The sequence below is a fragment of the Oryza sativa genome, chromosome 1 (genome assembly GCF_034140825.1).
Source record: "Oryza sativa Japonica Group chromosome 1, ASM3414082v1".
NCBI lineage: Eukaryota > Viridiplantae > Streptophyta > Magnoliopsida > Poales > Poaceae > Oryza > Oryza sativa.
Window position 1 is genome coordinate 13,790,938 of NC_089035.1, and position 13,151 is coordinate 13,804,088.

General features: G+C 46.3%; 1 protein-coding gene across 1 annotated transcript; it reads right to left on the minus strand.

Annotated features, from left to right (window-relative positions):
• Nucleotides 1–1,491: 1,491 nt before the first annotated feature.
• On the minus strand, nucleotides 1,492–12,254 carry LOC136355271 (uncharacterized). The gene is made up of 5 exons (XM_066307657.1): nucleotides 12,214–12,254; nucleotides 10,675–11,469; nucleotides 10,033–10,257; nucleotides 7,213–7,403; nucleotides 1,492–1,733 (listed from the first exon to the last, which is right to left on the minus strand). The coding sequence occupies exons 1-5, from the start codon at nucleotides 12,252–12,254 to the stop codon at nucleotides 1,492–1,494; spliced, it is 1,494 nt and encodes a 497-aa protein (XP_066163754.1).
• Nucleotides 12,255–13,151: the final 897 nt, after the last annotated feature.

The window sequence follows — 13,151 nt, forward strand, 5'->3', positions numbered from 1 at the left end:
GGGAATGGGCCGAGCCGGCCCAAGAAGGGAGGAGGAGGGGGAAAAGACTTCTTTTAGGATTTTCTTTTTATAAACCTTTTCAACTTTGTTTATTTCTTTTCAATTATTATTTGTGCTCTGAAAATTCCACTAAAATTTGAGGGCTCCTTTTAGACCAAGGAGAATTTAACAAAAATTCTCCGGGTCACATTTGAATTTTTCTTGTACGTATTTTAAGGTTTGCCAATTTCTTTTCGAATTTTAATTAATTCTATTATTCCTTTTAGAAGATGATTTTTATTTCGGGATGAATTTATCAGGACGTGACAATAGAGCACACTTTTCTCCCCCCTTTGGCATCAAGCACAAAAAAGGTCTTCACTCTTGTGGAGGAGAAGGAGGACGCGCTGAAGTGGATACACAAATACTTGGGAGCTCTCCAACATTTGGACTCGAGAATCCAATGTTACCCACTCTAGTGTGCAATCTCCCCACGGAAGCATTCAAGTCTCCAACATCCGTACGCAAGCCACGAACATCCTCATGTAATGCTTCATGCCCGGTAGACAAGTGTTGAATGCTTTCACTTAGGGTGTTAATAGCCCCAAGTACCAGGTTGAAGTATTCGTTGGGTTGCATTCCAAAATAAGCATACTGTGGATAGAAGAAAGCATTTGGATCATACCCAGGAGGAGGAGGAGGTGCTGAGCTTGAGCTAGCTCCAGGATGAGAGGAGGGCGCCGCCCTAGGAGCACGGGGAGCTCCAAGCTGAAGGCTGGGCTTGTACTGCTTGTGCTTCTTCAAATTTTGCCCAGCAGCCCCAAGCTTGTCTTGAATCAACCTCATGATGTAAGGGGCATAATAGATTCCCTAAGTAAAGGTCCAATTGGAGATGGCAATCTCTTGCATCATGAGAGACACAATGTCGAACTGACGGCCCTAAATGATGGCATCGATGACGTGCCAAGCCGCCCCCCTAATATGATCATTGTTACCAAGGCGAGAGAGGATGGTAGCTCTCACAATCCTGTTAACCACACTGGGGATAGTCGTCAGGCCAGCAACCTTCCCATGTGTGTACTGCACTCCATCTTCATAAAACTGAGAGAAATAGTCTATAGAGAGCGGATTATGGGTGTGCTCCTCATGCAAGTCATCTCCAAAGTCCAAGCGAATATTGAGGAGTCGCCGGAATTACCTCCTGGAGATAGAACATTGAAGGGTGTTGGACATCCACTTCATCTCACCATAGTCTCCAGCCACCCACACTGTAGCATAGAACTGCCGGATCAAATCTTCATTGTAGTCTTGTTTGAGAGTCACAATCTGGTCAATGCCAACAGTCTTGAAGAGATCCTGCAAGCCCTCAAACTCTGGAGTCTCATTGTGTCTCTCCAAGAAATCCACTTATGCTCTACAAAAGCTTTCCCTGCATAAACCTGCTCATACACACTCTTCTGGAAAGCGGTGTGAAAACGGGGATCCGGGGTGTCCCGAGGCCTCAAAAACTGATCATGGTGCCTCAAGATGGTATATTGCGATGGAGGGATCAATATGCATATCATCACTTCCTTCATCCTCATCCTCTCCACTTCCACTGTCATCATCTCCACTAGCCTCCTCACTAGCCCCTTCAACATTGACCTCAACCTCTTCATCACTTTGAGCGTACTCATTGCCGCACGATTCCTCAGGCTCACTCACGGGATCCGGAGTGGGTGCACGACGACCATGGCGAGTGCGGGGAGGCATCACTATCAAAGAGCAAAGGATGATAGATATTAGTAATAATTCTAGAAACAATTTGGAGAGGTGAAAATTTGCCTATATCCTATGGAGGGGTGGTCAGACCACAGCCAGTAGGGCGGTCAGACCGATGGCATCAGGCCGGTCAGACCGCCCATAGGGTCGGTCAGACCGACGGCATCAGGCCGGTCAGACCGCCCGCTGGTGGCCAGTCAGACCGACGGCTGCCGGCCGGTCAGACCGGGCGCACACGCCGGTCAGACCGGCGACTGACCCATGGTCAGACCGCCTGTGGCTCTGGGCAGATCTCCTCCTACAAGTTCAAGCATTCAAAAATTTTCACATCTTCACATTTGAGTCTAAAAATTGCTAGAACAATATAGCTTAAGATTGGAACTAGAACATCAAAGAATATGGCCTAATTCATCAGGATTGGAATAACTACCCATAGCCCTAGGGTGAAATAGATTAATTTGAGAGAATGCACAAGAGAGATAGTGATTTACCGGTTGAAGGGGATGAATCACACCAAGAAACTACCCTCTACTGGTGCAAATCGAAGAACACCTCGTTCTTCACCTAGGGTTCCATGCCATGGATAAAAACTCAACAAAAACACGAACGAATCCATGGAATAGAGAGAGGAAGCGGAGGAGAATCACTTACGGTGTAACCAGAGAGAAATCCACGGTCAAACCGAGGGGATTTGGTGGAGAAAAGAGTTAGGGTTTGAGGGAAGGTGAGAGAGAGAGTTTTTCGAGTTGGGGATGAATCGGGATGAGATGGGAGAGGGTAGGTGCAGGATGGAGAAGAAAAGGGGCAAAACTGCCTGGGCCCACCTCGGCCGGTCAGATCGGCCCTATTCGGCCGGTCAGACCGCCGCATGTCACGACCGGAAATAACCCAACGGGCGTTCCTTACGTGCGTGCATTATTCCTTGTCCCAGGAGGCAAGGTACACCAAAAGTTGACACAGTTCAGAGTTTAACAAGCGGAAGCGTAAATAGTTAATTTATTACATGGGCGGCGGAGGCCCAGCACACACAAAGACAAACGGGAAACAGCGGAAGACTAGGGCGACGACCACAGGCGCTTGACGGCAGGCACGAGCTAGACACCAAAGCCTTCATCTTCCAGGAACTCCACTTCTGGGTTTGGGAAAAATTGAGCAAGACTGAGTACAACCACCGTACTCAACAAGACACACCCACAAGTGCAGGATAAATGCAAGGGAGTAGAAGGGGGTTATAATATAAAGGGTTAGGATTTGCAGTAAACAGCATTAAAAGACACTTAGTTGCTCAAAGCTATTTTGTAAACACGATTCTAGAGCTATACAATATTATTAATCAAGGCCGTGAACCCACACGAACCTGCCTTAACCCAAGGCCTACGATGATTCAGACCGAACTGGCAACCCGACCCTGGGTCCCAGCTCGTCCCAAGCCAACCCAGGCCAACCATTCCACATTTTAGTTGTTAAGCAGGTTTTAAGAATTAAAACACTAACTTGGGTACATTGCTCGGCTTGCCCATAACCGAGGGCGCGGCTATTCGAATAGATTATACTCTGATCAGAGGTGTACATCTTTACCCACAAGACACATCTTCCTCACGTGTAACCACGTGCCACATACCACCACGGTATACGGACGGAAGACGTGACATAGTTTCCAACCCATCCTAGCCATAGACAAGAGTACCGACCCAACCCCACCTACGGCCGGAACCTCCGGGACAGGTAGGCAGGACTGAGCCCCTAGCAGCAGGACACCGGCCCTGTGCCATGACATCTCGACTACCGGGCTGCAGCTCGTGTAGCCTTCATTTGCCCTAGAGATGTCCATCGACCCCTGACTTCGTCTATCTCCTTCCGTGTACTTTTGTTTATAACCAGACTGAGCCACAAAATAAGCCTTACCCACTAGACATGTGGAAGTACGGTAGTGCTTTGCAACAGAGGCCCGAAGACCGGTCCTTATATGGCCGAGGTGCTACTATCAAAACCATGCACCCCGAGCCCAGCCTAAAACCATTTTGAGGATTTTGAATAGAGGGGGAGGTGTGAATCCAATTCCACAATAATCCAACCATTCCATAGTGTCCAGGTGATATGAATATCCCAAAGTTTAGAGTTGTAAAACCACCTAATGTTGCCTAATTAACCAGCGAAGCATCTACCTAAAATAATACTAGTGGTACCATGAGTAGAGTGTCCACTAGTTGGGGTTTTGTTTATTCTAGGGTGAACAAGGAAATAATAACAATAACAATAATAAGGTCATAACAAAGGTAAATAGGCATGGCTAGATAAAACAGTGATAACGCGGGAATTTAAATAAAGCGGTAATGCAATAATTTAAATCAAAATAATTTTATAAACTGGGATTCAATATGTTCAAGGATGATGTGACTTGCCTTGCTCGCTTTCCCAAACGTCGGCTTCAACCTCCACGAAGAGCGGATCTTCCGAAGCTGCAGCGTCTACACGACCAATGGAAAAGAAAAGGCTTTTACTCTAATAAACTCCATGTAACAAGTAGGAACAAAGTACAAAAATGGGTTCTTGACTTCTTAAGGAAAAATTAGAGACTTGAACGGTCCAATTCCGAGTTCAAATGGCCAAGTTATGGTCATTTGAAGTTTATATGCTCTTTAAATGAATATTTGCGAATTTCTTCATTTAAATTTTAATTTTAAAAGGGTTTATTGTGTCAGCCGAGGGGAGGGGGCGTGCGGACCGGGTCCACGGGAGTGGGGCCCACGCGGCAGCCTCACGGTCCACGGTGGACCGGGCGCACCCGGGCTCGCACCGGCCGGCGCCGTGGGTCCCACGCGTCAGCCGCACCCGAGGTCGCGGGCGGCTGACGGCCGGGCCCCACGCGGCGGCCACTCGGCGCGGCCAGCGGGAGGCGGCGCCCGCGCCCCTATGATCGCCGGCGGCCATAGGCACGGCGGAGCGACGGCCGAGAGAGGGGAAGGGAAGGGGGAAAAGAGGCGGCGGTCCTCGGCTCACCCTAGGTCGACGGCGACGACGAAAAAGGCGGCCGGAGCGGAGGAAGGCGGCGGCGCGGCTCGGGTCGACGAGGTCGACGGCGTTCCGGCGGTCGGCGACCGAAACGGAGGGGTGGACGAGGTCGGCGAGGATGCGGCGAAGCCGAAGGAGGCGGCGCCGAGGTGGGAGGTGGTCCGGGGCGACGACGGCGGCGGACCGGAGCTCGACGGCGACGGCGGAGAGAGAGAGCGACGGCGCGAGCTCGATTTCGGCGAGGAGGAAGGGCAGCGAGAGGCGGAAACGGACGGAGGAGGTGCGGGGAGGGTTTAAATAGAGCCGGGTCGAGAGAGGGTGGCCGGGGAAGGGAGGAAACCGGCGCGGGAGGTCCGGCCGCCATCAATGGCACCGGCGAGATTTGCGGGGGCAAATCCGCCCGTTTGAACGCGAGAGAGAGAGGGAAAAATGGGGGGAAAGGGAGAGGGAATCACGGGGAATGATTCTCCCCACTTTATTGCACACGGGGACGGCGGGATGCGGCGGAATCCGCGGCGGCGGCGGCGCTAGGGCGCGGGGGTGGCGGCGGGAGCGGCGGGAGGAAGGGGATGGCGGGTGGGCCCCACCCATCAGCGAGGGTGGCGGGCGGGCCCGCCCGTCAGCGGCGCGCGCGCGGGGATAGGCCGGATGGGCCGCGGGGAGAGGAGAGGGAGAGGGAGGGAGATGGGCCGAGCCGGCCCAAGAGGGAGAGGGAGGGAAAGGGGACTTTTTAGAGTTTTTCTTTTTATAAAACCTTTTCAACTTTGTTTATTTCTTAATAATTATTATTTGTGCTCTGAAAATTCCACTAAAATTTATTTACGTATTTTAGGCTTTTAGGAAATATACAAAAGTCCCCCAAGCCTTATTTGACTTTTAACTTTGCACCTTTTAATTGTTGGAGGCTTTCACACGGATTTTAATTATTCTAGACATAATTTAGAGAATGTATTTTAGAGTCGTTTTGGGACGTGACACTGCACCTGGCCAGTCAGACCGCACATATAGTGCCGGTCAGACCGCCAAGCCCCCTGCCGGCTGTGCACAGCCCTTGCACAAGTCAGCAACCCCCACACAATAAAATTCAATAAAAAAATGACTTTTGGAGCAAATTTTGAAATGTGTGAGTTTAAATATTGCCAACCATTCATAACATTTGAAAATTATGAAGATTTGCAACAAAACTCACTTAAGTGCTAGGAGGTGACCTTTTATGGTCTATAGGGGTTTTTGGGCAAATTTGATTTTCAAATAACTTTTGAATGATTTGTTTTTTGAAATAGGTTTGAATACCAAAAACATTTCAAATCTTCTTCTCTACCAACTTTGTTTTGAAACTTTTCTCAAATTCCTTCTCAATCTCATTTTGGGGAAAAATCTCATTTTGGCCAAAACTAAGAATCTAGTTTCTTTAAAAGAGGGCCAAAATGGCATTTTCATTCAAAAATCATTTTTCTTGCAATGTGAGGCTTGGAAAACATATAGGAAACCTTTTGAAACATTTTCCAAGAGATAGTTTTCAAATTACATTGATTTTGCAAAAGTTTTGACTTATGTTAACTTGGGCATTTTGGAAATACTACTAGCACCACTAGTTGATTTGATCACATATAAAGGGAAGTAGAGCACATGCAAGAGTGCAAATCTCCCCCTTAAAGTGAGATGCTCCATTTTCGCAATGAAGAACCAAATGGCAACAAATCCAAAATATAAGAGCAAATGAGAGCAAATATACATAATGCAAAAAGAAGCAACCATGTGCACCATCTCAAGCCACATTAGAGAAATCTATGACATTTAACTCATTCCTCAATTTGCAAAAGCGGGATTCATCAAGAGGCTTGGTAAAGATGTCGGCTAGTTGATCCTCGATTCTTATGTGGCTAATGACTATGTCACACTTGGCTACATGGTCTCTTAGGAAGTGATGGCGTATGTCAATATGCTTGGTTCTAGAATGTTGGACCGGGTTATTGGCTATCTTTATGGCACTATCATTGTCACATAGGAGTGGGGTTTTGGTGAAGGATATGCCATAGTCCAACAATGTTTGTTTCATCCAAAGCAATTGGGCACAACAACTACCCGCCGAAACATATTCCGCCTCGGCGGTAGAGAGGGCTACGGAGTTTTGTTTCTTGGATGACCATGACACAAGGGATTTACCAATCATTTGGCAACTACCGGATGTGCTCTTTCTATCCACTTTGCAACCGGCATAATCCGAATCGGAATAGCCAACAAGCTTGAACTTAGCACCTTTTGGGTAGCACAAGCCAATAGTAGAGGATTGTTTTAAATATCTTATAATCCTTTTCACGGCCACTAAGTGACACCCCTTAGGAGCGGCTTGAAACCGTGCACACATGCAAACACTAAACATGATATCCGGCCTAGATGCGGTAAGGTAAAGCAAGCTACCAATCATAGAACGATAAAGCTTTAAATCTACCGGTTTACCTCCCTCATCAAGGTCGAGATGTCTGTTGGTTGCCATAGGAGTCTTGATGGGCTTCGCATCCTCCAAGCCAAACCTCTTGAGTAGATCCTTGATGTACTTGGTTTGGCTCACGAACGTCCCATCCTTGAGTTGCTTGATTTGAAGTCCAAGGAAGAAGCTCGACTCTCCAATCATGGACATCTCAAATTCCCTAGACATCATATCACCAAATTCCTTGCAAAATACCTCATTAGTAGAACTGAATATGATGTCATCAACATAAATTTGACACACAAAGAAATCATCACCAATGATTTTTGTGAAAAGGGTGGTGTCAACTTTTCCAATTTTGAAATCCTTTGACAAAATAAAATCTCTCAATCTTTCATACCAAGCCCTAGGAGCTTGTTTTAAACCATAAAGAGCTTTTGAGAGTTTATAAACATGGTTAGAATTTTTAGGATCTTCAAAACCGGGAGGTTGTTCAACAAAGACAAGTTCGGCAATTTCACCATTTAGAAAAGCACTTTTCACATCCATTTGAAATAGTTTTATATCAAAGCATGATGCAAATGCAAGAAGGATGCGAATAGCCTCAAGTCTTACCACGGGGGCAAAAGTTTCACCAAAGTCCAAACTTTCAACTTGTGTGAAACCTTGTGCCACCAACCTTGCCTTGTTTCTCACCACCAATCCGTTCTCATCTTGTTTGTTCCTAAAGACCCACTTTGTCCCTATGACATTGTGGTCTCTAGGTCTTTCAACCAAAGTCCACACCTTGTTTCTTGCAAAGTTGTTGAGCTCTTCATGCATAGCATTCATCCAATCCAGATCACAAAGAGCTTCATCTACATGTTTTGGCTCAAGACAAGAAACAAATAGGTAATGTTCACAAATCGAAGCGACACGAGATCGAGTTTGAACATCCTTACTAATGTCACCCAACACTTGGTCAATTGGGTGATCCTTGGAAAGAGGGGTGTGTATCCTTGGTGGCATAGGTGGATCTTGTGCCTTCTCCTCCTTCACTTCAACTTGAGCTTGACTTGGCGTAGCGGAAGTAGATGGCTCATCTTGAGTGGAGGTGGATGACTTGTCTTGCACTTCAATAGGCTTGACATATCCAATTGACATGTTCTTCATAGCTCTCATCAAGCCTTCATCACCTACATCATCCAAATTCTCGTGCCCCTCTTGGGAGCCATTAGTCTCATCAAATTGAACATCGGCGGTTTCTTCCACAATACCTTTGTTCTTGTTGTAGACCCGGTATGCCTTGCTATTTGAGGCATAACCTAGAAGAAACCCTTCATCACACCGACTTTCAAATTTGGTTAGTCTAATACCCTTTCGATAAATATAACACTTGCAACAAAAAACTCGAAAATATGCAACATTTGGCTTCCTCCCAACAATTAGCTCATAGGAAGTCTTTTTCAAGAGACAATGCAAATAAAGCCTATCGGTTGCATGGAAAGCGGTGTTTATGGCTTCCGCCCAAAAGGAATCGGAAACACCATATTCATCAAGCATAGTCCTTGCCATCTCAATCAATGTACGATTTTTCCTCTCCACTACACCATTTTGTTGAGGTGAGTAGGTAGCGGAAAGTTCGTGTTTGATACCAAGATCATCGCAATAGTCCTCGATATTGGTATTCTTAAACTCGGAACCATTGTCACTTCTAATTTTCACAACAGTGCAATTAAATTCATTTTGGGCCCTTTTTGCAAACTTTTTGAAAAGCTCGGCAACAATAGACTTATCATGCAAAAATAACACCCAAGTATAGCAAGAATAATCATCAACAATCACAAGACAATGACTATTACCACCAATGCTCTTATAGGTTGTTGGGCCAAACAAATCTATATGCAAGAGCTCCAATAGTCTAGATGTGGACATGATACTCTTAGTAGGATGAGAACATGCAACTTGCTTGCCAGCTTGACAAGCACTACAAAGCTTATCTTTCTCAAACTTCACATCTTTCAAGCCCACAACTAGATCACATTTTGAAAGTTTGCTCAATTGATTCATGCAAACATGGGCTAGCCTCCTATGCCAAAGCCAACCCAATGAAGTTTTTGCAACTAAACAAGTTTTCAAATTTGCTTCACTAGAATTGAAATCAACCAAATAAAGATTTCCATATCTAAAACCTTTGAACACACAAGACTTGTCAAGAAGGCTAGAAACAATAACTTCTTGCGGGAAGAAAGCACATGACAAGCCAAGATCACAAATTTAAGCAACCGAAAGCAAATTGAAATTTAGAGATTTAACAAGAGAGACATTATCAATTGACAAATCATTGGAGATAGCAATTTTACCTAACCCAATTATCTTTCCTTTGCTATTGTCTCCAAATGTCACTTTCTCTTGTTCTTTCCCTCCTACTTCAAATGTGGTGAACATAGCCCTATCACCGGTCATGTGTTGAGTGCATCCACTATCAAGCACCCAATGGCTACCACCGGTGCGGTAGTTCACCTACAAAAGAAGATCAAGCTCTTTTAGGTACCCAAACTTGTTAGGGACCTTAGAGGTTAGAGACCAAAGCTTTGGGCACCCAAATGGCATTCTTTTTACCACCGAGTATAGGGGAACCCACATATCTAGCAACAATGCTACCATCATGAGTCTTCCTAAGCATATAATGAGAATCAAACATGCATGTCTTAGGAGGCTTACCACCGGGGCAATCATTCACCAAATGCCCAACCTCATGGCACTTGGAGCAATACTTACCATTGCTTTTGACAAAATGAGTGGCACGGTGAGAAGGTTTCTTACCCTTCTTTGGAATGAATCCAAGTCCCTCCTTGTTAAGGATGCACCGTTGTTCACTCAAAATCTTGTCAAGAGTGTTCTTACCCTTGAAGCACCTCTCCAAACTCTTGTTGAGCTTGGCCACTTGCTCCTTAAGCTCATTATTCTCAACAACAAGTGAGGCATTACAAATGGAAATACGAGAGCTAGAGCTAGAGCTAGGCATATCCACAAGATCATCACAAGAGGTAGAAATGCTAGATGATGCAATATGAGCAATATGGCAAGTAGCACTATCATCAAGAAAATTACAAGATATGCCAACATCAATGAGAGCTCCATGTTGAGTGGTGGAAAGGAGGTTGTCATGAGCTTCCTTAAACTTCTCATGAGAAATGGTGAGTCTCTCATGAGAGGTCTTTAGCTCCTCATACAAGACCTCCAAAGAAGCATGATCCTTCTTTAGGGCCTTGAACTTGACAATCTCCTTCTCACTATAAGCATGGAGCTCCTCAAACATACTCACAAGCTCATCATAGGAAACATCATCACAATCATCATCACTCTCACTATCAATAAGAGATGTTACCTTAGAGGAGCCCTTTGCCATGAGACAAAGTGGAGCGAAGAGTGATGGAGCCTCCTTGATGGCAACAACGGCCATCTTTTTCTTCTTGGAGCTTGCATCATCACCACATTCTTCCTCGGACCTGGATGAGGCGGAGCTCTCCTCATTTGAGTCCCATTCCCCGATGAATGCCTCAATCTTCTTGCCTTCCTGCTTGAGCTTCTTCATGAGCTTGTAGCCTCCACTCTTCTTCTTAGATGACTTGTCTCCATCATCATCCTTGGAAGGGCACTTGGAAGCAAAGTGTCCCTTCTCCCCACACTCAAAGACCCTCAAGTTGGAGAGAGTCTTGTTGGGTCTTCTATTTCTTCTCCTATTTGAGTTGTAGCCCCTTCCTCTCTCCTTTCTCCTTCCCAAGAGATCATTGAACCTTCTAGCAAGAAGGGCAATCTCTTCCTCCAAGTCCTCATTGACTTCATTTACCTCGCCCTTACCCATATTTTCAACTTCGGCTTGGAGAGCCATGCACTTCTTGGAAGGTGAGGCTTCTTCCATCTCCTTCTTCTTCAACTTGTACATGTCATTGGTGTTGATCTTCCCCAAGAGGCTTGCGGGTGTCATCCTTGGCATGTCGGAGTTGATGAGCATGGTGACAAGGGTCTCATACTTCTCCGGTAGAGCCCTAACCATCTTTTGGGCAACCTCAACATCGGTGTAGTTTGCCCCAAGCCCCTTGAGATCATTCACAGTGGCATTGAGCCTCCCATACATGTCTTCCACACTCTCATGAGGCAACATGGAGAATGTCTCATATTGGATCTTGAGGAAATGAAGCTTGGCATCCTTGTACTCGCTTGTGCCCTCATGGATCTCCGCCAACTTGTTCCAAATCTCATATGCGGTCTCAAGGTTGCTCACTCTATCGAACTCCTCTTGGCTCAAAGAGTTGAACAAAACATTCATGGCTTGGGCATTGAGTTGGAGGTTGCGGTGATCAATCTCCGTCAAGGGCGTGCCGGTGATAGCAAAGCCTACATCCACAATACTCCAAATATTGTGGTGATAGGAAGAACTACCCAAGCCTCGGTCACTAGGGTAGTTCTTCCTTCACTCCGAAGGTGGTGAACTCCAAACCACTCACAAAGCGGCATCGGGCCTCCTCCATAATCTTCTCGGAGAGGTCACCGGGCAACTCCTCCACAAGCCGTCTAGGAGGCGGCAACCTTCAAGAGTAACAAGCAATGACCCGGCGTGGAGATGATCAATCAAGTGCCACACTAGCTCTACAAATGGAAGCAATGCACTTGAATCTTGGCGAATTAACCCTCTAACACACTAGATGGATGAACATAAAGCACAAGTGGGTGTGAGAGAGGTGCAAGGGGTGTATGCAATTGAATTAGGTGCCAAGAGAGTCCCCTTGCCGCTGGTGGGGGAGTATTTATACTCCCACCCACCAAAACTAGCCGTTGGTGGCGAAATCTGCCAATCATTGTGCTCTGCCGGTCTGACCGGAGGTATGAGGCCAGTCAGACCGTGCTACTCTGCAACGGCTAGAAAACTAGCCGTTGTAGTGCTGTCAGAGGGCCCCTTCGGCCCGGCCGGTCAGACCGGCGTTGAGTGGGCGGTCAGACCGGCCTCGGCTCGGTCAGACCGCCATCGGCTCGGTCTGACCGAATACGGCTCCGTCTGCTCTGTATCAGCCACCCCGAGTAGCACCATCCCGGCCTCCAGGGGGCCGGTCTGACCACGCATGAGCCACCGGTCAGACCGGCCTTATGGGCCGGTCAGATCGCCGTTGTGAGGCCGGTCAGACCGGCTAGGGCACGCCGGTCAGACCGCCACTATGTGGCTGGTCTGACCGCCCCTGGTCAGGCCGAGCTTAGTGAAAGCAAAGGTGAGTGTGTGTGTGTGTCTGATGAAAAAGTGAGCACAAGTGAAAATGCAATGACCTAATGTGGCAATTTAATCATCTCTTTGCTAGGTCATAAGCCCTCTTAATAGTACGGCGAAACTAGAAAATAAACTAGCAAATTTGATCGCCCTACACCTCGATCAATTCTAAATTAAAGCACTAGTTTTACCGTCTTCTTTCTCTTTGCTTTGCGCCGTCAATTTTAATCAATCGATAGTCATCCATGCGCACACATGACATGGACCTAACTTAAAATATTATCTCAATAGCAACGGTTAGTCCACAATTAGCGCTTGTCATTAATTACCAAAATTAACAACGGGGGCCTAGATGCTTCAATGACTCCCCAATGACGGTTGGTGAGTATTACCGACGTTTCCAACCGTCACAACCGTCATTCTCAACCTATAAAAGGAGCTCTCATCTTCACTTAACTCACACACCTCAAGAAAGAGCTCTCTCATATTCTCTCAAATTAGTTTAGTATTATTAAGTTAGTGGAATAGGAATAGAGTAGAAATCGGGTGTTCGGATGTCTTTGGAAGAGTTCGGATATAGTTCTAGTAGCTTTCCTTTTCTCTTTCGTAAGCTTTGTACTTTATTTAGAATACTCTTCTATATACATTTATGGTATTGAAATACTTTCCGAGTATATGAATACCTACTTTACATTATGTTCATGTTATACTGAATATACTGCTAGC